Genomic DNA, 27,399 nt, shown 5'->3' on the forward strand with positions numbered 1-27,399 from the left:
TCCCGAATATCGCGCATGCGCGCAGTACACTAAAGGCCTCGGAAAATCGGCTCCTGGTAAGAGACAGTTTGCTGGTGGGGTTTTCAACACCGAATTCGGGATAATTACTGTGAGCTCCGGATACCGTGACCCGCAATCCCGGGACAGTCCTGTTCTCTTCCCTCTCTCTCTCAGCCCCACGACCCGTACACGGACCCCGGGGAGCTTCCGGCTGGTGAGGGAATGGGAACCGATGGATCTCTCAGACAGAGCTGAGCTCCAGCTGTCTAAATGCAAGGATTGGGAACTCGGAGAAAGGGAACAAATCTTTTAAATCACCTTTGTTCTACCTCCTATCACAAACGAGAGAAAATCTGCAGATGCTGGAAATCCAAGCAACACACACGAATTGCCGGAGGAATTCAGCATTAGTACTCTTCCTTAGATGCTGCCTGGCTTGCTGAGTTCCTCCAGCATTTTGTGTGTGTTGTTTCTTCTACCTGCTCTTGTTCTGGACTTTTCTACTCGTGAGAACACGTTTTGACCCACTCTCTCTGGGTACATAATTATATCAAACACTTTTGTCCTGGGCAACAAGTAGCTTTCACATCACAAATGTGCCGGACAGAGTACTGCCTTTCCCTTCATACTCATTGGCATTGCCATCAATAAGCTCAGCACCGACAGTCACCTGGGGGGAGGGTTCAGGGGAAATATTTATGTACGATACAGAATCTGTGTTTATTGTGGTGATGCAAAAGTTGCTGGAGAATTTGCAAGTGGGAGGAAGTGGAGTGATATTTGGAAATCTGACTTTTAAAAGTGTCATTTAGCAAGCAAATCAGATATGGATGGTGTGCAAAAGCTGGAGTGAGAAAATTCTTCCTAACCCTCTACAGGCCTGCTACATAGGTTGTGTGAGAGTGCAGATGAACTTGATCAAATCCAGAGGATATCAAAGTTCTTATTGACAGTGATTTACTAGCTGTTAAAATGAATACCTCTATTTAAAGTTCAGTGTGCACATATTGTTGTCACTGGGTAAAAATTGCACAGCCCAAGATTTTTTGGCACACGGCTCATTACAAATTAGATGGGACATTGGTGGGAAGGTGGGGAGACTTCAAATGTCCTTGACATCCTCACCTGCTAGGTGTGCGTCCAGCTGCAGCTTGTAACCCTGCATGTTAGGGAGTTTGAGCTAGAAATGGATGAATTCCAGATCATTTGGGAGTTGGAGGGGGTGATGGATATGACCTGAAGAGAGGGGCCAGGCACCCATGCAGCTTAGCAGGAACAGGGAATAATACCAATGGAGAGAGTCAAACTGACCCAAGGCACAAATTGGAGACAGCAAAATGCCCCATTCTTACAGAGACAGGAAGATCATCAGGGAATTGATGGTCATTCCAGATGCCAGCACTGTGCCCAGTTTGAAGATAATTTCTCTCTTCAACTTGGGTTGAACTTCACTAACAGTAATACCAGATCAAACCTTGGCAACTCAAGTAATCTCATCTGAAATGTTGTCCTACACCCATTGATGGATTTTGTAAATTTTTTTACAGGTTAAACACAAGAAGGAATTTGTCTACAGGAATCTCAAACACGACGCGCCAGTTTTGCTGTCTCTGTCTAGATATTTAAGAAGTGGAGCAAGGGATTCAATCGACCATCCTTCCTGCTCAGACTGTGGGGAGGGATTGACTCGGTCATTTGACCAACTGGCATGCCAGTCGTTTTACACGGGGAGAGGCCATTCACCTGCTCAGACAGTGGAAATGGATTCACTTGGCCATCTCAGTTGAGGGTCATCAGCAAGATCACACTGTGCAAGGCCATTCATCTGTTTTGTGTGTGAGAAAAGATTCAGTCAGTCATCCCACCTGTAGACACACCAATCGGAGGCTGGTCATCTGCTCAATTTCTGGTAAAGGATTCACTTGATCATCTGACCTAATGTTACACCAGCAAGTTCACGCAGGAGAGAAACCATTTTCCTGCTCAGTCTGTGGGAAGGGATTCACACTGTAATCCACCCTACAGAGTCACCAGCACATTCACACTGGGGAGAAGCTGTTCACCTGCTCAGTCTGTGGGAAGGGATTCACTTTTTCATCTAGCCTAATGGCTCACCAGCGAGTTCACACCAGGGAGAGGCCATTCACCTGCTCGGACTGCGGGAAGAGATTCACATTGTCATCTCAACTACTGTCACATCAGCGAGTTCACACTGGGGAGAAGCCGTTCACCTGCTCAGTCTGTGAGAAGAGATTCACTGATTCATCCACCCTACAGAAACACCATCGAGTTCACACTGGCGAGAAGCCGTTCACCTGCTCAGTCTGTGAGAAGAAATTCACTCACTCTTCCACCCTACAGAGACACCATCGAGTTCACACTGGGGAGAAGCCGTTCACCTGCTCAGTCTGTGGGATGTGTTTCACTGATTCATCTGCCCTACAGAGTCACCAGCGAGTTCACACTGGGGAGAAGCCATTCACCTGCTCATTCTGTGGGAAGGGATTCACTCAGTCATCCAACCTGCAGAGTCATCAGCGAGTTCACACTGGGGAGAAGCCATTCACCTGCTCAGTCTGTGGGAAGGGATTCACCCACTCATCCAACCTGCAGAGTCACCAGCGAGTTCACACTGGGGAGAAGCCATTTACCTGCTCAGTCTGTGGGAAGAGATTCACTCAGACATCTGACCTAATGGCTCACCAGCGAATTCACACTGGGGAGCAGCCATTCACCTGCTCGGACTGTGGAAAGGGATTCACTTTGTCATCCACCTTACTGAGACACCAGCGAGTCCACACTGGGGAGAAGCCGTTCACCTGCTCAGTCTGTGGGAAGGGATTCACTCAGTCATCCACCCTACAGAGTCACCAGCGAGTTCACACTGGGGAGAAGCCATTCACCTGCTCAGAATGTGGGAAGGGATTCACTCAGTCATCCAACCTGCAGAATCATCAGCGAGTTCACACAGGGGAGAAGCCGTTCACCTGCTCAGTCTGTGGGAAGAGATTCACTGATTCATCCACCCGACAGAGTCACCAGCGAGTTCACACTGGGGAGAAGCCGTTCACCTGCTCAGTCTGTGGGAAGCGATTCACTCACTCATCCACCCTTCAGAGACACCAACGAGTTCACACTGGGGAGAAGCCGTTCACCTGCTCAGAATGTGGGAAAGGATTCACTTGGTCATCTGAACTACTGGCACATCAGTCAGTTCACAGTGGGGAGTGGCCATTCACCTGCTCAGAATGTGGGAAGGGATTCACTCATGCATCCCACCTAAAGAGACACCAGGGAGTTCACACTGGGGAGAAGCCGTTCACCTGCTCAGAATGCGGTAAAGGATTCACTCAATCTTCCAAACTACTGGCACACCAGTCAGTTCACACTGGGGAGTGGCCGTTGTTATGAATCCCTTGGTTTTGTTTGCTATGGACATTCACTTTAAAAGAGAGAGAGAGATTAAGAAGGTGAATCAGTCTGACTTACGGCTTGTTTACATTGCTTGCAGCTTGTTTAGATTTAACCGAGGACACGGACACTCAGAGTCAGACAGAGACGAAGGAGGTAAAATGAAAGGATCGAAACAAAGGAACTAGTGGCCAAGGGTCACTGTTTAGAACTTTCCTATGCCCACAAGGGTGGGTTAATTATCGATTCAGCGTACATCGAATGTGTGGTTATCACCTCTTTTGAACTATAGGAGTGGATTGGATTTGGGGTATCCTGTGAAGACAAGTTGTGTGTTAACCCTTGACTGCGTGTGATGTGGGAATTCACTTGAAGACGATACCCCTTGTGACAAGTCACTTTCGGTGATAATTCGTACGTGGATTTGGAACGATGACGGATAAAATCTACAGCGACTGTTCTCTTGTTTTACCACCGTGGAACCTGTGGAATTCGACATGATTCCCTCCTCTGGACATTTACCCTGGATTACAAATATCTCTGTCTCATCACCTATTCCATGGATGAATTGAACTTTCATACTTTATCATCTCAAGACCCTAAGCCTTGTTTCCCCTGTGTTCAATAGCTTGGGAGTAATACTTACACACATATATACACGTAACACTGTTAACTTATGTTTATCTTGCTTAAGTTATTATTTATAAGTAGACACTAATAAAGATAGTGGTTTTCATATCAAAACCAGACTCCAGTCTATTGCTGCTGGTTCGTTTCTAAAGCATTACGGTTCGTAACAAAATTAGGGCCTGCGTCTGGGATATGAACAAATTTGGGGGCATATTGATTGATTAATTATCAATTTCATTGGGGAAATCCCTTTTGATTTATTTGTGTGTGGAAAATCACCAGCAATGGATGTTGATAGATTTCTGGAAGCACCAACCTCTGAGGCATTAGAAGACGCCAGAAGGATTGAGTTGTTGAGTATTGCTAAAAGGTTAGAACTTGCTAAGGTGAAATCAACAATGAGGAAGGCACAGATGCAGAGGACAATAGCTGAACATTATGTATATGAGGGTGTGTTTAAAGTGGAAGAGTTGGAGGTGTTTCTGGAAAGTAAACTTAGTGAGCTTGAGCTCCCGTACAAGTTAGAAAAATTAAAGATGGAGGCTGTGGAAAGGCAGAGGCAGTTTGAGGCTAGAGAGGCAGAAAAACAGGGAGGAAGCAGAAAGACAGAGGCTGTTTGAGCTGGAAAAGATAAGAGAGATTGCAGCAAAGGGGTCTAGTGTTAGACTCTGGTGATAAGTTTGAGGCCAGTCGGGAAGTTAAATTGGTACCTCCATTTGATGAGGCAGAGATAAATACTTTCAGCATTTTGAGAAGTTTGCTCAGAGTATAAGGTGGCCAAAAGAGGGTTGGCCTATTCTCTTACAAAGTGTAATTAAGGGGAAGGCTCAGCAAGCCTATTCTGCTTTGACAGTTGATGAAGCAGCTGATTAAGACACAGTGAAACAGGCTGTGCTGAAAGCTTACGAGTTGGAAAGTTTAGAAATTTGAGGAAATCTCTGAACCAGACTTGTATGAAATTTGCTTATGAGAAGTTTGTGTGTTTTGACCACTGGCACATATATAAAAATGTAAATGATGATTTTAACAGCTTGAAAGAGTTGGTTTTAATTGAAGAATTCAAAAGGTGCGTCCCTGATGACATAAAGACATATTTAGATGAAAAGGATGCTGCCACTTTGCAGGAGTCTGCTAGATTCACAGATGAGTTTGCTTTAACCATAACTCATGAGTTCACCCTGAATAAAAGTTTCCAAAAGAGTAGCAGGGATAACCAGGGTAAACCAGAAATTAATGCTGGAACTAATAACAAGAGTAAGGATGAAGGGAAGCAGTTGAAGGAGAAATATTCTGGTCTTACTTGTTACTATTGTAAGAAAGCTGGTCATATGATGTCTTAATTTTTCCATCCTGAAGAAGAAAAAGGAAAAGGAGTCAGTTCCAAATGCCTGTGATCAGTATGTTGAAGCACCTATAAACCCACATTCTGTTGAGGCTCAGTTAAGGACTGAGAGGTCTGACTGAGTTCAGAAGGTATTCGCCTCACCTCCCCCTCGTACCCCATCCGTTATTTATTATTATTTTTATACACACATTTGTTCTCTCACTCTCCTTTTTCTCCGTCTGTCCCTCTGACTATACCCCTTGCCCATCCTCTGGGTTCTCCCCCCCCCTTGTCTTTCTCCACGGACATCCTGTCCCATGATCCTCTCATATCCCCTTTGCCAATCACCTGTCCAACTCTTGGCTCCATCCCTCCCCCTCCTGTCTTCTCCTATCATTTTGGATCTCCCCCTCCCCCTCCCACTTTCAAATCTCTTACTAGCTCTTCTTTCAGTTAGTCCTGACGAAGGGTCTCGGCCCGAAACGTCAACTGTACCTCTTCCTAGAGATGCTGCCTGGCCTGCTGCATTCACCAGCAACTTTGATGTGTGTTGCTTGAATTTCCAGCATCTGCAGAATTCCTCTTGTTCAGAAGGTATTCGATCACTTTATGTCAGATGGGTTTGTATTAGTAAAGGAAAGGTCAACCCTGGTACCTATGAAAATTCTTTGAGATACTGGGGCTTCTCAGTCACTTACATTAGACAGTGTTCTAAAGTTTGGTGATGAGACTAACACAGGTGAGGTAAATCTTATTAAAGGCATTGGGGGTGGCATGTTTTCTGTGCCACTGCACAGGATAATTTTAGTCAGGGTTGGTTTCGAGACCTGTTAAGATTGGATTATGCTCCAGTTTACCGGTGGAAGATGTTACTTTGCTGTTAGGGAATGACCGGGCAGATGGTAAAGTCGTTCCTGCAGTGCAGTTGACAACTAAGCCAACCACTGACGACCCACAGATGGATTTTAACATTTATCCTTCCTGCGCAGTAACTCAAAGTATGGCTAAAAAGTCTGCCAATGCAGACAGTTCTGTGCAGCATGATTCTGATACCCATGACAGCCAAAATCAGGATTCAGGTTATGATGACTTGTCAGGGACTTTTCTGCCTTCTTTGCTTCAACAGGACTCAGGTAGTAAGTCTGATAAGAAAGATTTATTCCTGTCTAGGAAGGAGTTTATAGCAGAACAGAACCAAGACCCTGAGATTGAAGCTTTAAAAGAAACAGCTTTCTCAGATAATGAGATTAAGAAAGTACTGGTTGGCTATTATCTCAAGGATGGAGTGTTAATGAGGAAGTGGAGGCCACCTGCTATACCTGTGAGTGAGGAATGGGCAATTGTTCACCAAGTTGTTGTCCCTAAAGTTTATAGGACTAAAATTTTAGCTTTGGCCCACAGTATGCCCTGAGGTGGCCATTTCAGAGTGAATAAAATGGTAAACAGGATTATGAAACAATTTTACTGGCCTAATTTAAGGAAAGATGTTGTGACCTTTTGCAGAACCTGTCACCCTTATCAATTTGTGGGTAAACCTAATCAGGTCACCCCAGTGGCCCACTCTGGCTATACCTGTATTCGGTGAACCCTTTTCCAAAGTTATAGTGGATTGTGTTGGCCCATTGCCAAAGACTGAATCTGGCCATCAGTATTTGCTAAATATTATGTGTACTGCATCCAGATTCCCAGAAGCAATAACTCTCAGAAATATTAAAGCTAAAACTGTGGCGAAAGCTCTTAACAGGTTTTTTACTTTATTTGGTTTACCTAAAGAAATCCAGTCTGATCAAGGAAGTAATATTACACCTGGATTGTTCCAGCAGGTATTTTATGAACTGGGAGCTAAACAAATTACATTGTCTGAGTACCATCCGGAATCACAAGGGGCTTTAGAAACATTTCCTTCTACCCTCTAAACAATGATTAAGACATACCGTGTTGAAAATGGAAAAGACTGGGATGAAGGAATACATTTGCTTTTGTTCGCAGTAAGAGAGTCGGTACAGGAATTACTGGGCTTTAGTCCTTTTGAACTTGTATTTGGTCATAGAGTGAGGGGAACTTTGGCCTTGTTAAAGGAACAGTGGTTTGATGGGGATGTACATGTTAACCTGTTAGACTGTTTTGAAGTTCAAAAATAAACTGCACCAAGCTTGTAGTCTAGTGAGACAAAACTTAAAGATTTCTCAAAACAAAATGAAGTGTTGGTTTGATAACTGGGCTTGCGGAAGAAAATACGAGGTGGGGAATAAGGTGCTTGCCCTATTTCCAATGTTGACATATCCACTTCAGGCGAAATTCAATGGACCGTATGAAATAGTCTCTCAAAGTAATGATGTGAATTATGTTACTAAAACACCCGACCGACATAAGCTAACATAGGTGGTACACATAAATATGATAAAGCCTTATTTTGTCAAGCAGGCAGCATCTGTGAGTGTTGTTGTCAAAATATATGCATCTGGCAATGCTGAGAATGAAACAATTGACTCATCTAAGGCTACGTCCACACTAGACTGGATAAATTCGTAACCAAAGCTTTCTGTCTTCGTTTTGACCCTCTGTCCACACTGAAATGGTGTTTTCCTCCCCCAAAAACAGAGATTTTCTTCAACGCCCTCCGGAGTGTGTAAATTTGTAAACGTCGATTGCGCAGAGCAGTGTGGACGGGGTAAACGGATATTTTTAAAAACACTGTCATGACGTGCCAGAACAGATGGCGGCAGCGCGACATTTCATTGTTTTCTTGAACGCAACCCCCCCACACAAGCTAACAATTTCAGAACAGACAGAAACAATACTGAAGCCAGAGGAGTTAGAAATGTACTTACCAAATACTTTGACCCATAGCTTACTGAATAAGTAAGTATACTAACTTTGCCCTGTTTTCTGTCCTTGCTTGTATGAAGGTAGTTTACCTATTTATGCAAGTACTTCTGATGGGCAGCTGAATTTCCCCAACCATATCGCAGCCACCACCCTGCGACCAGACGTTGTCGTAGTGTCTGAGTCTACTAAGCAAGTGGTGCTGCTGGAGCTGACAGTCCCATGGGAAGATAGCTTGGAGGAGGCCTTTGAAAGGAAGCTCTCCAAGTACGCAGGACTGGTCAGCAACTGTCAGCAGGCTGGATGGAAAGCAAGGTGTCTCCCAGTGGAGGTTGGTTGCAGGGGATTCGTAGCCCGTTCTTTAGTTAGAGCCTTCAGCATTTTGGGCATCGAGGGAGAGGGGAAGAGGAGAGCCATCCGCAGTACCACTGATGCGGCAGAGAGGGCCTCAAGATGGCTGTGGCTCAAAAGAGGGGAGCCATGGATTCGTAAGTAGCTAGCCATCTGGACACAAGCTGGGACCTGATCAGCCCTGGCTGGGTCACCTGGAGGAGGTTGTATGATGTTGAAAGACCCGAAACACCCGATGATTCCAGGAACATCACTGAAGATGTGTCCAGAAGCTTCAATAGATGTACGTACACAGAGTTTTTACTATTTCTCCTTTAATATCTTCCAGCTGTTTGTTGTTATCTTGTCGGAACTCATGAATCTCTCTGAGAATCAAAGACAAATTCACCGATTCCTCCTCATTATCTCCGTCCTGGCTTGCCGTGGGGGAGCTACTTTGATCCGTACCTTATTGAATAAATAAGTATACTTACTTTGTCCTGTTTTCTGTCCTTGCTTGTATGAAGGTAGTTTACCTATTTATGCAAGTACTTCTTTGACAATGGATGTGTAACAGCCTAATGTAACATTGTATGGAAATACAAGATAACACTGATGCAGACATGTTTTATACATTTAACAAGGCACTTTATTTGTCACGGACCCTTCTGGCAATCCCCCACCTTACTATTCACCTCAGGAATTGGGCTTCAATCCCCTCGTTTAATTTCCAATCATTCCCAGGTTCCACTTACACACACACACCTGCTTTCCATCAGAAAATGCAGGATAAAGACCCTGTGATCACAACAACGAGCTGACAGTTCGTTGGTCGACGCCAGTGTGAGTAACCTTCGTTCATGGTTCTTAGGACTGTTAGTTCTAAGTCTAGCATCGCTCCTGGATTCTCTCCAAACCCAAGACTTCAGGTAAAGACTCCCCTGGAAACCGATTCCACGCTCGCTACGGTGATAACGACTCCCGACTCTGTCCCCACGCCCCTGTTCTGCACTTGGGTTCATCCATGCTTGTGTAATATGATTAATGTATTGCTTGTGCAAACATTCAATAGATGCAATTGTCACCTTTGCCCAGTAACTCATTCTATTGCACATGTTAAATACACCAAAATAATACACAAAGACATGGCAAAGGTAAAGGCAAACAAATGAGGTAACAGCAAATTTCACTTTTGCCTAGTAACAAGCCTTGTTCCATTTAGTTGTACCTGTCGTCCCTTTCATCGGTGAAGAGACTATGGCTGTAGAAAACGTTTCTGGACTAACGCGCACCAGGTCTTTTGTTTGGCAATTTCCATTTAAGTTTCTCTAGTCCAACTGGACAAACGCGCACCAAGTACACCGTTTCCTCTTCGATTTTTTTCCGTGTGTCTTGCGCATGCCCAGTTGGAGGAGATTCACCCAAATATCCATTCTAATGAGGACAGAGGTATTTTGAAAATTGCCTGGTGTGGACACCTGGCGTTTTTACGCCAAACCTGCGTTTTCAAAATTATCCGATGTAGTGTGGACGTAGCCTGAGATTTTTCACAAGCCAGACATGGTCCCAGTTAGGCTAATGAACTTGGTTGTTCTAGAAAACTTTGATAACAAGTTGGCTCATCTGCAGCCAAAGCAAGAACAACAGCTGAGAAATTAATTCTGAAGTTTAAAAATTTATTTCCCGACGTTCCCAAGCAAACCACGGTCGCAGTACATGACGTAGATATTGGTCAATCCAAACCAATTAAACAGCACCCATATTGCATGAACGTAGAAAAGCGTAAATTGGCTGAGTAAGAAATTGAATATATGCTGAAAAATGGTATTATTAGGCCTTCAAAATCAGATAGGAGCTCACCCTGTGTTATTGTGCCCAAACCTGATGGTAGTGATAGATTTTCCACTGATTATAGGAAGGTAAATGCAGTAACAAAAACACATGCCTATTCTATCTCTATGGTGGATGATTGCCTCGATAAGGTTGGAAAAGCTAAATTTCTTAAAGATTGATCTGTTGAAAGGGTATTGGTGCGTTCCATTGACAGACGGAGGTAGAGAAATTTCCGCGTTAGTGACAGCTACTGGGTTGTATGAATACAATGTTTTGCCATTTGGAATGAAAAATGCTCCAGGAACATTCCAGAGAATGATTGATTCTGTAATTCGAGGGTTAGAACACACAGGTGCCTATATTGGTGACTTAGTCACAGGGAGTGACACTTGTAAAGAGCATATCTCTGCAGTAGAAAAGCTGTTTGACAGGCTTTCCCAAGCCAACCTTACAGTTAATAGTGAATTTGGCCATGCCACTGTGACCTATCTTGGCTATGTAGTAGGTCAAGACAAGTTGGCTCCTGTTCAGGCAAAAGTCCAGGGAATTTCTGAAGTTCCTAATCCGACTGGTATGAAGGCTCTCAGAAGGTTTCTGGGAATGGTTGGATATTATCATAAGTTCTGCAAGAACTTTGCAGATATCGCTCTTCCTCTGACTAATCTCCTGAAGAAGGGTGAAAAGTTTGTCTGGACTGAGCCTTGTCAGGAGGCATTTGATCGATTGAAAGTTATTATTTGAGATTAGGCCAATCAATGTAGGGTCGTCAGCAAATTTAATTAGCAGATTGGAGCTGTGGGTGGTGACACAAGTCATGGGTATAAAAAGAGTAAAGGAGGGGGCCAAGGAGACAACCCTGTGGGGTATGTGTGCTGAGGGTCAGAGAGACAGAGGTGAGGGAGCCCACTCTTACCACCTGCCGGCGATCTGACAGGAAGTCCAGGATCCAGCTACACAAGGCAGGGTGAGGGCCGAGGTCTCTGAGCTTCTTGTCGATACTTCACGCCTTCGTATGGCTACTGCTCTGCCCATGACTGCAAGGAACTGCAGAGAACTTTGGGAAACAGAGACCATTAGAGAAACAAGCCTCCCCTCCATAGACTCTTCCTGCACTTCCCCTGCTTCGGAAAAGCAGACCATGTACTCAAAGACCCTCACAACCTGGACGTTCTTGCTGCAACCCCGCTCCCCCATCAGGGAAGAGATACAAAAGCCTTAAAGCGCGTACCACCAGCCTCAAGGACGGCCTCCTGTCTGCGGTTATAAGCCAAAAAAATGGACTCGACCTCACAACGTAACTCGACGTGACCCTGCACCATACGTCTATCTGCACTGCACTTTCTCTGCAGCCATAATGCTTTGTTACAGTTATTGTTTTGATGTATATCAGCTCAATGTACTGTTGTAATGTATTGATCTGTGTGGATGGTATGTCGGGCAAGAATTTCACTGTAGCTCAGTACGTGATAAAAATAAACAAATTCCCCATTTTAATTGTGTGGAAATGTTAGACAGACTGAGCTGCTTTGGAACCACAGAAGGAAACTTAACCTTTGTTATTTCTGTAGAATACAGATAAATAGAAAAGGCTTCAATCTCGCATTACAATCTGCGGTAACTGGGATCAGGTGACTGGTGGTGGGTCTCCCATACCGATAATCAGAATCAGGTTTAATAGCTCCGGCATATGTCATGAAATTTGTTGTCTCTGCGGCAGCAATAGAACCCAATTCATAACAATAGATTTTATCAAATGTGATTTAAGATAAGAATATACATATTAAACAGTTAAATTATATAAGTAGTACAAAATAAAAAAATATATAATAAACTATTTTAATTGTGTGGAACTAAATACTGACTGGGTTGTTGCTTTGGAAATTCTAGAGTGAAGCTTAAGTAAACTACACATTTATGAGAAGCTCAGATAAATAGAAAAGGCTAAACTCTCACACAAATTGGTCATACACACAGAAACATTGGCTGCACTTCAGCAGGTAAAAACAGTGGAATGAAACATGCTGAAAATATTGCAGAAAAAAAACATATTGTCCACCCACGACAAGAGGACGTGACAGATCCGGATCTCACTGCCTTGTCTGAATGGGCGAAAGATGAAGCTACACGGACATGTAGAGTAGTGACCGACAGATGCTGCAGATCTGCAGGGAAATGTGAACAGGAAACGGGATCAGGTGACGGGTGGAGGGTCTCCCACCTGAACCGGTGACTCTGCTCCTCACCCCTCACCCGCTGCCCGACCCATCCGCTGTATTTTCCACATTATTCCACTTACACCAGATACGTAGTTACCTTTTCCCTCCATATTTTCCCTCTCCCTTTCCCTCCACCTCCAAGTCACAGAGTCAAGGGTTCAATTCCCATTCCGATCCAACACACAATTCAGACCCAAACAGGAAATGTGCAGGTTTCATTTAAATCAGTCTGTGTTTAAAAACACTCATTTCTATTCACAGTCCCCCGGCCTCACTGGACAGCAACACTGAAACATCAAGTGAGAAACAGCAGGATGTGGCCATTCAGCCCCTCTAACCATCAACAAGATGACGGCTGCTCTCCCATCTCAGCCACATGTTTCTGCCCGATCCTCATTTCCTCGATCCCTCCAGTCTCCACACATCTGCCGGCCTCTGTTTTATGTGAGGATGATCACCGAATCTTCACCGCCCTCTGGGGTGGGGATTTACAGATATTTACCACTCTCGGAGTGGAGACATTTCCCCTCATCTCAGTCCCGGACAGTCCAACCCCCTTTTCAGAGACTGGGATCCCTGGTTCAACCGGTAATGATGTTGTGCATTTCAATGTGTTCACCCCTCGGTCCTCGATTCTCTAAACGAAATGGTTATCACACTTGATGTTTCTTCATATGATGACCCACCACTCCAGGGATCAGTCTGGTGAATCTTCATTGCACTCTCTATAACAAATACTCTCTAACCTCTCTGTTAATCCTCTATGGAATTAATTTCCATCTTCTGCAGCCCCGTGTTGCCCCAACCACTCACCTCCCACCCCTGTCACTATTTCCACCTTCCCACCTCCCCCTCACCTGGATCCACCTCTCACTCCCCAGCTCTTGCTCCATCCCCACCCCTCACCTCTTTTCTCGGACTATTTCCCGTCCACTCTCAGTCCAGAGGGAGGGTCTCGGCCCGAAATGTTGACGGTCCATTTCCCTCCACAGATGCTGCCCGACCCACTGAGTTCCTCCGGCAGTTTGTTCTTTGGTCTGTATAACCCGTGTTAGTGTGGGGAGCGGGATTTTACACCATATTCCCGGTACAATCTCAACAAAACACAAATAATTGTCACTTTGCTCGGACCATTGGCCCCGCTTGCAGGGCAACAGTCTGCCGGTGTTTGCCCCCCAATGGGGTGAATCGCCACCACTGTGGGCTCAGACATTTCCACAGATGAGCCCCTCCTGTCCCCACCGGGACAAACATCCTGTCCGCCCCCTCTCTCACCGTCTTCATCCTCTCCCTCCCCGGGGAACCGGCATCAAACCGACGGGCCGAGCGGTCTCCTCCTACCTCTCAGCGATACATCAGACTCCGGCCGCAGGAGACGCTTCACAAACGCCCCAACTTCCCTCGGAGGGAAATGGAAATAAATCAGAAAGCGGACATTTACTTTGAGGTTTGCTCCTCTTTGAGCGGGGTAACGCCCTCTCGGCTGGTCCGCCTCCGCTATTGGGCGGAAACAGTGATTGACATCGCCTCGGAGGTGAGGGTTGGAGGGGTCTCGTGGTCGGTAGCTCAGCCGTTAAACCGCCTCAGCACGAGCAGAGCAGCGCGTGTGTGACGTCAGTTACGCACGGGGGGAACCATGTGTGACGTCACCTGTGGGGGAGCGCTTGTAATTAAAAACACCTGAATGGACATTTCTTATGATTTCAGTGGGACAACAACATTAATCACGGGTTTCATCACTGAATCCAGTGTTGTGAGATGTAAAGTCCCCTGTTATGTGTCCGGCTGTGCCGTGTTGTTGGTGGAGTGTGCAGCGTGGTGTTTGTCTCGATTCGGGTCACAACACCAGAATTGCCAGCGGGGTCCACACACAGTGTATTAGTGACCAGAAAACCTCCCGTCCCTGCAGTCTTTGTCTCCTGGTAAACTCAACACCCTGACAATGTGGACCATAGATACCCCTTCCTCTCAGAGTCAGGGAATCATTCAGACAGCTGATCAAAGAGAGGAATTATATTTATTGGTCATTAAAGTTCACCCAGATTCGTTTGGACGGATTTGATGTGGAGTTCGGGGGTCAGAGTGAAAGGGCCGGACGGACGAACTCTCCCCGTTATCCAAACATCCTTCCAGGTGAGGCGACCCTTCACCTGTGAATCTTCCGGGGTCGCCCGTTGTGTCCGCTGCTCCCGATGCGGCTCCTCTACACCGGTGACACCGGCTCCTCCGCAGTTGTGCGGGGTCGGGTTGTTTTTACTGGGGGATCGATGTTATTTTTCCCTTTTGTGGGAGGGGTGGGTTTTGGGGGTTGACGATCGGGATGCCGTTCTTTTTCATGCGGGGCTGGGGTGGGAGTTTGATTTTTTTCGCTCTGAAAGCCTTTTTCTTTCTTTGTTTCGTGACTCTCTGGAGGAGAAAAAAACTCAGAGTTATTTATGGATACCTACTTCGATAATAAATTAACCTTTGAACTATCCGTGCCGAGCGGGACTTCCCGGTGTCCAAACATTTCATTCCGACTAACTGAAGCTATCAGCTTTTCCAGTCTCTCTCTCTCTTTAGACTGGCCGACTGCCTGTCTGCAGACCGCTCTCTCTCTCTTATGGTTAAATCCACAGTCAGCGCCGTCAGCCTGTGACTGACGTCATAGTCCCGCCTCCTCACTCCGGCGCTCTTAAAGACACAGTCACAGTCCGACCGCAGGCTCGGAACAGCCGCAACACAACCTCCCGACTTTTCAACTCAGTGCTTCAACTAATAAAGACAACCACGCCATTTGCCTTCTTAACCACCCGATCAATCTGTGCAGTCTCTGTCAGGGACCGATGAACTTGGAGTCTAAGATCCCTCTGATCATCAACACTGTTCAGGGTTTTGCATTTAACAGTGTACTGTCTCAAACATTCGACCAACCGAGCTGCCAAGTTCACAAGTACGGGAAGGTACAGGTACAGAGAAACACTGACTTGTGGCAGCATCACAGGCAAGTACATTCAGATAACACACGGAACACAAATTATACGATTCTCTGTCAGTAACAATCTATAAATACGTTTTATGTTATTAACAATATGTAAAATACATTGTGTCGTGATCAATATTAAAATGTGCATTTTGTGTCAATAACAGACTTGTAAATGTTGAATTTGGTCCCTGTCTCCATTCCTCCTGGAGTCCACAACCAGCTCCTTTGTTTCTGTGACATTGAGGGAGAGGTTGTTTTCTTGACACCACTGTGTCGGGGTGATGACTTCTTCTCTGTAGGCTGCCTCGTTATTATTTGAGATTAGGCCAATCAGTGTAGTGTCGTCAGCGAATTTAATTAGCAGATTGGATCTGTGGGTGACGACACAAGTCATGGGAATACAGAGAGTAAAGGAGGGGGCCAAGGAGACAACCCTGTGGGGTATGCGTGCTAAGGGTCAGAGAGACAGAGATGAGGGAGCTCACTCTTACCACCTGCCGGCGATCTGACAGGAAGTCCAGGATCCAGCTACACAAGACAGGGTGAAGGCCGAGGTCTCTGAGCTTCTTGTCGATACTTCACGCCTTCTTATGGCTACTGCTCTGCCCATGACTGCAAGGAAAAGCAGGCCATGTACTCAAAGATCCTCATAACCGGCACATTCTTGCTGCATTCCTCTCCATTTTAATTGTGTGGAAATATTAGACAGACTGAGCTTCTGTTTTGAAACCTCAGAAGGAAACTTATCTGAACTATTGTCATTTCTGAGGAATGCAGGTAAGTAGAAAAGGCTTCAATCTCGCATTACAATCTGCGGTAAATGGGATCAGGTGACCGGTGGGGGGTCTCCCATATCAATATCAGAATCAGGTTTAATAGCACCGGCATATGTCATGACATTCGTTGTCTCTGCGGCAGCAGTAGAACCTAATTCATAACAATAGATTTTAACAATTGTGAATTACTATAATATACATATTAAATAGCTAAATTACGTAAGTGGTGCAAAACTAAAAATTTAAAAAATATAATAAACTTTTAATTGTGTGGTAATTCTGGAGCAAAGCTTAACTAAACTGTACACATTTATGAGAAGCTCAGAAAAATAGAAATGTCTAAATTCTCAAATGCATGGCTTTGTGTTAAATGTTTCACCAATATGGTGACTGAAGGCAGCTGCAGGTTCATGAGGGACTGTTACTGTCAGAATCTGCAGTTCTTGTGGCTGCTCATCGCACCCAGGACTGAACCCTGGTCACTGAGCATTGGAAGAGTCTGTTCTGCTGATGTTAGCCTTAAACTAGACTGATGTTTAATATTGTGGATCTGTGAAAGATAAATCAGTTCTATATCAAATCCCGTGTCTCAGGTACTTACTGTCTCTACCACACTCACAATGTACACTAGAGAGTCCTCTCGGCCCACCTGGTCCCTGCCCATGTTTCTGTTCCATATCAGTATATCAAAATCTATCCCTGCTGTTCCCCTCTCACTCTCCCTGTGATGACAGGTTGCAACTAGTCACCACTCCGTGGGATAGGAGATTGTCCATGAATTTCAGAGAATCATAGAAAGCTACAGCACATTACAGACACTTTGGCTCTAAATGATGTCACGACCATGTAACTTACTCTAGAACCTGCCTAGAATTACCCTACCGCATAGCCCGCTATTTTCCTAATCTCCATGTACCTATCTAAGAGTCTCTTAAAAGACCCTATTGTATCCGTCTCTACCACCATCGCTGGCTGTGCTTTCCACACACACACCACACTTTGTTTAAAAAACGTAGCTCTGACATCTCCTCTGTACCTACTTCCAAGCAGTTTAAACCTATGCCCCCTCGTGTTAGCCATTTCAGTCCTGGGAAAAAGCATCTGGCTATCCACACGACCAATGCCTCTCATCATCCTACACATCTGCATGAATTTCCTGCATGCTTCTCTCCAGACTGAATAAGACGATGAGCACACTGTGGTTTTAATGTTCTTCAGGGCTCTGGTCTAAGGTGTTTAAGCTCCTTCTTCCCTGATCTTTTCAACGTTTTGTGTCATTTTCACTCATTTCAAAGGTCTGTGCCTCAGACAGCTGGGTTGGTTGAATGAGCCTCTAAAGTCTGACAGCAGATGAGCGAGTGAATCTTCGATGGTGTAGAGTCAGAAACCAAAAAGTTAACAGCCTGAGTCAGGGCTTTGGGGCTCCAGGAAGAGATGGGAATTAAGAGTTTACAAGGACAAGGAGGAAGAGGAATCCAACCAGCAGAATATGGCTACAAATGAAAGATCAGAAACACTTTGAAACTGTTTGATTGAAAAAAAAGGTGGTTAATTTCAGCAAAGTACTGGAGGAAATCAACAGATCAGGCAGCAAATGTGGAGAGGAATAAATAGACAACGTTTAGGCCGAGCCCTTTCAGCATGCCCAGACTGTGTACTACTCTGCTTAGTTGCTGCCTGAACTGCAGAGTTCCTCCAGCATTTTGTGTGTATTTGTTTACATTTCCATCAACAGTAGAATCTCTTGTGTTGTATATCTGCATTTGTAACAAGGTTCTACTTTGGCATTAGACACGCGGAAAGCTTGTTGATATTAAGTGTATTGCTTATGGGAGCTGCTTTCTGCATTAAAAGAGCTGCCGAGTTTTCTACACAAAAAAAAAACTGAGGTATGGACATGGAACTGGTGCTTGCAGAAACTTTTAATGGCACCGTGATTACCCAGAAAGCTCTGCGAAGAATTTTCGCCGTCGCTGAAACACCGATCGAATGCACAAGCTGTTCTCGAATATCGCGCATGCGCGCGGTACACAAAGGCCTTGAGGAATCGGCACCAGGTAAGAGATATTCCCCGGCTGCGGGTGGGGGTTTTCAACACCGAATTCGGGACAATTGCTGTGAGCTCCGGACACCGTGGGCCGTAATCCCGGGACAGTCCTGCTCTCTTCCCTCTGTCTCAGCCCCACGATCTGTACACGGGCCCCGGGGAGCTTCCGGCTGATGAGGGAATGGGAACCGATGGATCTCTCAGACAGAGCTGAGCTCCAGCTGTCTAAATGCAAGGATTAGGAACTCGGAGAAAGGGAACAAAATCTTTTACATCACCAGCTGAGAAAAAAAACACCTCTGTTCTGCCTTCAATCACAAACGAGAAAACCTGCAGATATTGAAAATCCAAGCAACACACACAAAATGCTGGAGGAATTCAGCATTAGTACTCTTTTCCATAGATGCTGCCTGGCCTGCTGAGTTCCTCCAGCATTTTGTGTGTGTTGCTTGTTCTACCTCCTCTTGTTCTGGACCTTTGTACCCGTGGGAACATGTTTTGACCCATTCTCTCTGGGTACATAATGATATCAAACGCCTTTCACCTGATCAACAAGTAGCTTTCACATCACAAATGTGCCATTCTCCAATGAGACCTGCCCTTCCGTTCATATTCATTGGTTATCAGTCCCCTGGGGGAGGATTCAGGGGAAATATTTATGTACAATATAGAAACCAGTGTTACCTGTGTGTGTTGTGGCAATGCAAAAGTTGCTGGAGAATTTGCAAGTGCAACGAAGTGGAGTGATTTTGGAAATCTGACTTTTTAAAGCATCATTTTGCGAGCAAATCAGATATGGACGGTGTGCAAAAGGTCTGGCGAGAAAATCCTTCGTAACCCTCTACAGGCCTGCTATATAGGTTGTGTGAGAGTGCAGATGAATTCAATCAAACCCAGAGGGCATCAGAGTTCTCATTTGCTAGCTGTTAAAATAAATACCTCTCTATTTAAAGTTCAGTTTGCACATGTTGTTGTCAATGGGTAAAAATTGCACAGGCAAGATTTTTTGGCACACCGGTCATTACAAATTAGACGGGACATTGGTGGGAAGCTGGAGAGACTTCCAGTGTCCTTGACACCCTCACCTATAAGATGTGCATCCAGCTGCAGCTTGTAACCCTGCACGTTCGGGAGTTGGAGCTGGAAATGGATGAATTCCAGATCATCCAGGAGTTGAAGGGAGTGATAGATATGTCATGAAGAGAGGTGCATTGCACCCAAGGTGCAGGACACACGAAACTGTGTGAGAGTTAGAAAGGACCCTGTACAGATTACAGATGTGGAGGTGTTTGTTGTCTTAAGGCAAATTACCATGGATAAATCCCCAGGGCCTGACAAGTTGTTCCCTGGGACGCTGCAGAAGATAAGTGCAAAAATTGTTGGGGCCCAAGCACAAATATTTAAATCATCCTTTGTGACAGGTGAGGCACTGGAGGATTGGAGGACAGCCAGTGTTGTTCTGCTGTTCAAGAAAGGCTCTAAAGGTAAACAAGAAAATTTTATGTTAGTGAGCTTGACATCAGTAGTGGGAGAGTTATTGGAACATATGTGCAGCAACTGGATATATAAGTATTTGGATAGATGTGCTCTGATTAGAGATAGGCAGCATGGTTTTGTGCATGGTAGGTCATGTCTAACCAATCTTATAGAGTCTCTCGAGGATGATATCAGGAAAGTGGATGAAGGCAAGGCAGTGGATGTTGTCTACATGGACTTTAGCAAGGCACTTGACAAAGTCTCATCTGGGAGGTTGGTCAAGAAGGTTCAGTCACTCAGCATTCAAGATGGGATAGTAAATTGGATGATACACTGTCTTTGGGAGAAGCCAGACTGTGGTAGCAGATGGTTGCCTCTCTGACCGGAGGCCTGTGACGAGTGGTGTGCCACAGGGATCAGTGTTGGGTCTGTTGTTGCTTGTCATCTATATCAGTAATCTGGATGATAGTGTGGTTAACTGGATCAGCAAAGTTGTGGATGACACCAAGATTGGTGGTGTAGTGGACAGCGAGGAAGATTATCATGGCTTGCAGTGTGATCTAGACCAGCTGGGAAAATGGGTTGAGAAACATAAAATGGAATTTAATGCTCACAAGTGTGAAGTGTGGCACCTTAGTAGGACCTAGAATTGCACAGTGACTGGTAGGGCACTGAGAAGTGTTGTAGAAGAAAGGGGTCTGGGAATACAGGTCTATATTTCACTGATAGTGGTGTCACAGTTTGATAGGGATAGAAAGAAAAATTTTGGCACATTGGCCTTCATAAACCAAAGTACTGAGTACAGGAGATGGATGTTATGTTGATGTTGTACAAGACATTGGTGAGGACTAACTTGGAGTATTGTGTGCAGTTTGGTCAGCAACCTACAGGAAGATGTAAAAGAGGTTGAAAGAGTTCAGAGAAAATTTGCAAGTATGTTGCCAGGTCTGGAGGACTTGGGTTATGAGGAGAGATTGAACAGGTCTGGGCTTTATTCCTTGGAATGTAGAAGATTGAGGCGAGATTTGATGGAAGTGTATCAAAATTGTGAGGGTTATAGATGGGGTAAGCGCAAGCTGGCTTTTTCCACTGAGATGGTGTGGGACGCCAAACAGAGGCCATGGGTTGAAGGTGAAAGGTGTAATATTAAGGGGAACATGCAGGTAAACGTCTTCACACAGGCCGTCATCCAGGTGTGGAATGAGCAGACAGCCCAACTGGTGCATGTGAGCACAATTTCAACATTTAAGAGGTTTGTATTGGTATCTGGATGGTAGGGGTATGGGTGTAGATAGGTTAAATAGTTCAACACAAGCTAGATGGGCCAAAGTGCCTGCTTCTGTGTTGTACTTTTCTGTGACTCTGTGACAAGAACAAGAAATAATACTAATGTTCATTTAATTCCTTTTAACAGCTGTGCGGGCCAACCATTCATCTGGGCAGGAAATGTTTACATGGCGTTAAAACTGTGGCACTGTAAATTGACAGTAGATAAAAGAAAATCCCAGCTGCACGTCCGTCAACATAGGCTATTTGTGTGAGAGTCTTTCAGTTACTGTGGGGCCAGGAGCCCATGCAGCTCAGTGGGAACAGGGAATAATACCAATGGAGAGAGTCAAACTGAGCCAGGTCACAGATTGGAGATGGCAGAAATGCCCCATTCTTATAGAGACAGGAAGAGCATCAGAGAGTTTGATGATCATTCCAGATACCAGCACTGTGCCCAGATAGAAGATGATTTCTCTCTCCAACTTGGGTTGAATCTCACAGAAACAGTGTGATGGCAGATCACACCTTGGTGACTAAAGTGATCTCATCTGAAATGTTGTCCTTCACCCACTGATGGATTTTATAAATCTTTTTTCAGGTTAAAAACGACAAGGAATTTATCTATGAGGATCTTGAACACAACACGCCAGTTTTGCTGTCTCTGTCCACGCGTATAAGAAGTGGAGCAAGGGATTCACTTGATCATCCTTCCTGCTCAAACTGTGGTGAGGGATTCACTCGATCATCTGACCGACTGGCATGCCTGTCAGTTTACACAGGGGAGAGGCCGTTCATCTTTTCAGACTGTGGGGATTCAAGGTCATCTCATGAAGGTACATCAGCAAGTTCACACTGGGACAAGGCCATTCACCTGTTCTGTGGTGGGTCTTCTCACCTGTGGACACACCAGTCAGTTCACACTGGGCAGAGGCTGGTCATCTGCTGAATTTGTGGGGAAGGATTCACTTGGTCATCTGACCAAATGGCTCACCAGCGGGTTCACACGGGCGAGTGGCCATTCACCTGCCCGGAAGGTGGGAAGGGATTTACTTGCTCTTCTAAACTGAAGGTACATCAGAGAGTTCACACTGGAGAGAGGCCGTTCTCCTGCTCAGACTGTGGGAAGGGATTCAATCAGTCATCCACCCTACTGACTCACCAGCGAGTTCACACTGGAGAGAGGCCATTCATCTGCTTGGACTGTGGGAAGGGATTCAATTCTTCATCTAATCTACAGAGACACCAGCGAGTTCACACTGGAGAGAGACCGTTCACCTGCTTCGACTGTGGGAAGGGATTCACTGAGTCGACTAGCCTACAAGCACACCAGTCAGTTCACACTGGAGAGAGGCCATTCACCTGCTCAGTGTGTGGGAAGGGATTCACTCGATCAGCTCAGCTGAAGGAACATCAGAGAGTTCACACTGGAGAGAGGCCATTCACCTGCTCAGGCTGTGGGAAGGGATTCACTCGGTCATCTGACCTAATGGCACACCAGCGAGTTCACACCAGGGAGCGGCCGTTCGTTTGCTCGGACTGTGGGAAGGGATTCACTTGGTTATCTAATCTGAAGGTACACCAGAGAGTTCACACTGGGGAGAGGCCGTTCACATGCTCAGTCTGTGGGAAGGGATTCAGTCAGGCATCAAACCTGCAAGAGCACCAGAGAATTCACACTGGGGAGCGGCCGTTCACCTGCTCAGACTGTGGGAAGGGATTCACTTGCTCATCCCAACTGAAGGTACATCACAGAGTTCACACTGGGGAGAGGCCATTCACCTGCTCAGACTGTGGGAAAGGATTCAATTCATCATCCCAACTGAAGGTACATCAGAGAGTTCACACTGGGGAGAGGCCGTTCACCTGTTCAGACTGTGGGAAGGGATTCATGCAGTCATCCGAACTAAAGGTACATCAGCGAGTACATACCGGAGAGAGGCCGTTCACCTGCTCAGACTGTGGGAAGGGATTCACTTTGTCATCTAAACTGAAGGTACATGAGCGAGTTCACAACGGAGAGAGGCCATTCACCTGCTCAGACTGTGGGAAGGGATTCACTTTGTCTTCTCACTTACTGAAACACCAGTCACTTCACACCGGGGAGTGGCCATTCACCTGCTCAGTCTGTGGGCAGGGATTCTCTGAATCATCCTCCCTGCAGAGACATCAGTCAGTTCACACTGGGGAGAGGCTGTTCACCTGCTCAGACTTTGGGAAGAGATTCTCTCAGCCAAATCAACCCTATGTGCATCATTGAGTTGATTGAGCTGGAATGAGGCTGTTCACCTGCTCTGAATGTGGGAAGCAATTCACTCAGTTATCTGAACATATGTAACTCTCGCTTAGGCTAGCAGCTTAATATAGGTGGTGATAGCCTCCCAGCCCAATCTTATCTAATTCTACTTTAGTCTGTTTTTTAAGCTTAGCTGAATAAGAAATGATCTGGCCATGCAAAAATGCTTTAAATGTATCCCATATAATTCATTTGGACGTACCCACTATATCATTAAAATGAAAGAATTCTTTTATCTGGGTTTCAATAAAACCAACAAAGTCAGAGTTTTGCAATAATGTCTGAGACATGTGCCATGTGCTATGTTGAGCAGGCAAGAATGACATAAATTCAAAACACAAACTCAAAGGTGCATGATCAGATATAGCAATAGCGTCATTTTCACAATTTTTAACACTAGGCAGGAAGCGGGGATTGATTATAATATAATCAATCCTCGAATATTTTTTGTAAACATGTGAATAGAAAGAATATTCTCTGTTACCGGGGTGCAGATATCTCCATAATTCGATCAATCCAAAATTGATCAAAAAGGAGTTAATAAGTGACACAGAGTGAGTTGGAAGTCGCTGATTGGATGAGCTCTTGTCAATCATAGGATTTAAACAACAGTTAAAATCCCCACCCATTATCACATATATTCATTTGAATCAGGCAGTAAAGCAAATATCTTTTCTAAAAAAAGAAGGATCATCTAAGTTAGGACCATACAGATTGACCAAAACAATTTTTCTGTTACAGATCACTCCTTTGACAATTAAAAATCTACCATTCGAATCTGACTCAATATCCTCTTGAATAAATATATTAGATTTAATAAAGATGGACATGCCTTTAGTTTTACTCTGAGAAGTAGAGTGGAACTGCAAACCTCTCCACCATCCAAAAAAAATCTATTTAGATCTCCTGCCCTGATATGTGTCTCTTGAGCAAAAATTATATCAGTTTGGAATCAGTTAATAGTTTTGTCTATTTTTCGTTTAATAGGATGATTCCAACCACAAACATTCCAACTTATTACATTAATCTGTTTAAATACCATATTATAATTTTATTATACTTTATACCTGCACAGAGCACATACCAATACAGGATGATCAAAAATGGTGGTGATGAAGAATACAACCACATAGAAAACACCCATGCTCCAGAACCACCCAAGAGGAAAAAAAAAACTCCTAATTCTAACCCCGCCCACCTCCCTGAAAGCCCAAAATAAAAGGCAAGCAACCTATGATAGCATACGAAGCCAGGGACCACTCTGTCTGTACAGACTCTTGATGCCCAAATTACTGAAGCCGAAATTCATAAAGCTATTTTTTCAATGCAATCTGGTAAGGCCGCTGGACTTGATGGCTGTCCTGGAGAATTTTGTAAAAAAATTGGAAAATTGCTTTTTCCGGATATATGTTGGAAATGTCTAAGGATTCTGTTTTGAAAGGTGATTTACCCTCTACTTTCTATGAGGCTTCTATTTCTTTAATTCTTAAAAAGGATAAAGATCCTACTGACCGTACTTCATATAGACCTATTTCATTATTGAAAGTCGATGCTAAGATTCTGTCAAAGATAATGGCCAATTGGTTAGATAATATTTTGGGTAAAATTATTTTTAAAGATCAAATAGGCTTTATAAAGGGTCGTTTTTCCTTTTCAAATGTTTGGAGACTACTTAACATTATATATTTATCCTCTTTTAAAACTCCACAATGCGTCGTCTCTTTGGATGCTGAAAAAGCATTTGATCGAGTTGAAATATTTCTTTAATGTTTCAGAGAAATTTGGCTTTGGTGTTAATTTTAATAATTGGTTTGGAACGATATATAAAGCTCCTATTGCTACTGTTGTCAATAACAACTGTAGGTCTCCTTTTTTTCAGATTTCACAGGGGACAAGACAAGGTTGTCCATCAAGTCCTTTGTTATTTACTTTAATATTAGAACCCCTTGGTATTGCTCTTCGTGAAGCTAAAAATATTCATGGGATTTTTGTGAATGAGACCATTCATAAGATTTCTCTTTACGCTGACTATTTATTGGTTTATGTATCTAATCCCGAAGAATCTATTCCTGCCTTGCTAAAATTATTCAATAAATTTGGAGATTTTTCAGGATATAAAATAAATGTTAGTAAAAGTGAATAGTTTCCTTTAAATGAACCTGCCTCTATAAATGATAATACTCCTTTCAAAGTCACAGATTCTTTCAGATATTTAGGTGTTATAATCACTAAAAAATATAAGGATCTTTATAAAGCCAATTTTGTTCCTTTGGTAGACTCTATGAAGTATTGATTTAATAGGTGGAGTCCACTTACCTTTTCACTTGTCGGTCGTATCCATATAGTTAAAATGATGATTTTCCCAAAATGTTTATATTTATTTCAGAATATCCCTGTTTTATTGACTAAGAAGTTTCTTTGATCAGATTGATTCTATTATTTTAACTTTTATTTGGAATAATAAAAGACCAAGAATTAGTAAATGTCACTTACAAAAGTTGAAAAGGGATGGAGGTCTCACTTTGCCTAATTTAAGAATGTATTACTGGGCTGTTAATGTGTGATACATGTCCTTTTGGTTATATTGGGTTGATAAGAATGATTGGCCAATTTGGGTAGACCTGGAATTGAAAGCTGTGAAACAGTTTTACTGAACCTTGTTATTAGGAGTTGCTTTACCTATACAATTAGCTAAAGTTGTTAATTTAAATCCATACCCTGTGATTAAGCATTCATTACACACTTGGCTCCAGTTTTGCAATTTTTGAAAATTTTAATCTTAAAAAATTTAAACTTTGTAGTTTAATTTATCAAAATTACTTTTTTAAGCCGCCTTTGAGTGATCCAATTTTTTTACTTTGGAAAAATAAAGGGGTTTTTTTTGTTTTTTTTAGAGAAGATAGATTGGTGTCTTCTGAACGATTAGTTGATAAATATTATCTTTCATACTCACACTTTTTACAATACCTTCAAGTTAGACATTTCTTACAAAGATATTTAAATAATTTTCCTTGCGTATTGGAGGCTGACCTGTTAGATACTATTATGAGTATGAACCCTTTGACGAAGGGTTTATTGGAAGAAATTATATTTTTTTTATTACAATGGGATAAGTGTTCTTTATTTAAGATTAAACAAGATTGGGAGAAGGAACTCAATTTATCTCTTATGACGAAGGATTGGACACGGATTCTGAAGCTGAACTCTTCTTCAATATACGCTCGTCATTCACTATTCAATTTAAAATTGTACATCGTTACCCTTTGATGAAGGAGAGACTGTCTAAAATATTTCCTAATGTTGATAGTTATTGTGATAGATGTAAAACTGAGACAGCTATGCTGACACACATGTTTTGGTCTTGTTCTATACAGGAACAGTTCTGGAAGTCAGTTTTTTCGACAATTTCTAAAGCGCTTAAAATTAATTTACAACTTAACAAATTAACTGTGCTTTTTGGAATAATTCCTCAAAATATCCGTGGTCTCTCTATATCTGACCAACATGTTATTGCATTTGTTACTTTGATAGCTGGGAGGGCCATTTTGTTGAAGTGGAAGGATACATCAGCTCCCACTTTGTCACAATGTTTCTCTCAAGTGATGCTATGTCTTAGTTTGGAGAAAATTCGAAGTCGAACCTTTGAACCTTTATTTGATTTTGAGAAAAGATGGGATTCATTTGCTCGTTATTATTATTTGAGTTAATTGGTAGATTTCCTCCACGATCTAATTGTAAATTTTGGTATATATTTTTTTTTCTTGCTGGCGGATTGCTGTTTATTTTTAGAAGCTTTTTGTATGACGCATGGCTCCGGGTTGTACACCTAATGGGGTTTCCCCCCACTTTTTCCTGCTGAGTAGGGTTTCTATTTAATATCAACAAAATTTTTCAATCTAGAAAATAATGTTTTTTTCCTTGAGACATTGTAAGTATCGCTTACTTTGATGTACTCGTGTTATTTTTGAATAATAATAAAAAGATTTGAAAAGAAAGAAAGAAA

The 27,399-nt window shown here is 43.7% G+C and overlaps 1 protein-coding gene across 1 annotated transcript; it reads left to right on the forward strand.

The window, feature by feature from the left end:
- On the forward strand, positions 1-26,230 carry LOC140206999 (uncharacterized). Its single transcript, XM_072275317.1, has 3 exons — positions 1-56; positions 1,548-3,369; positions 22,173-26,230. Exons 2-3 carry the CDS (start codon positions 2,107-2,109, stop codon positions 23,358-23,360), a joined length of 2,451 nt encoding a protein of 816 aa, XP_072131418.1. The 5' UTR covers positions 1-56; positions 1,548-2,106; the 3' UTR covers positions 23,361-26,230.
- The last annotated feature ends 1,169 nt before the right edge of the window (positions 26,231-27,399 follow it).

The sequence above is a fragment of the Mobula birostris genome, chromosome 13, assembly GCF_030028105.1.
Source record: "Mobula birostris isolate sMobBir1 chromosome 13, sMobBir1.hap1, whole genome shotgun sequence".
NCBI classification, from domain to species: domain Eukaryota; kingdom Metazoa; phylum Chordata; class Chondrichthyes; order Myliobatiformes; family Myliobatidae; genus Mobula; species Mobula birostris.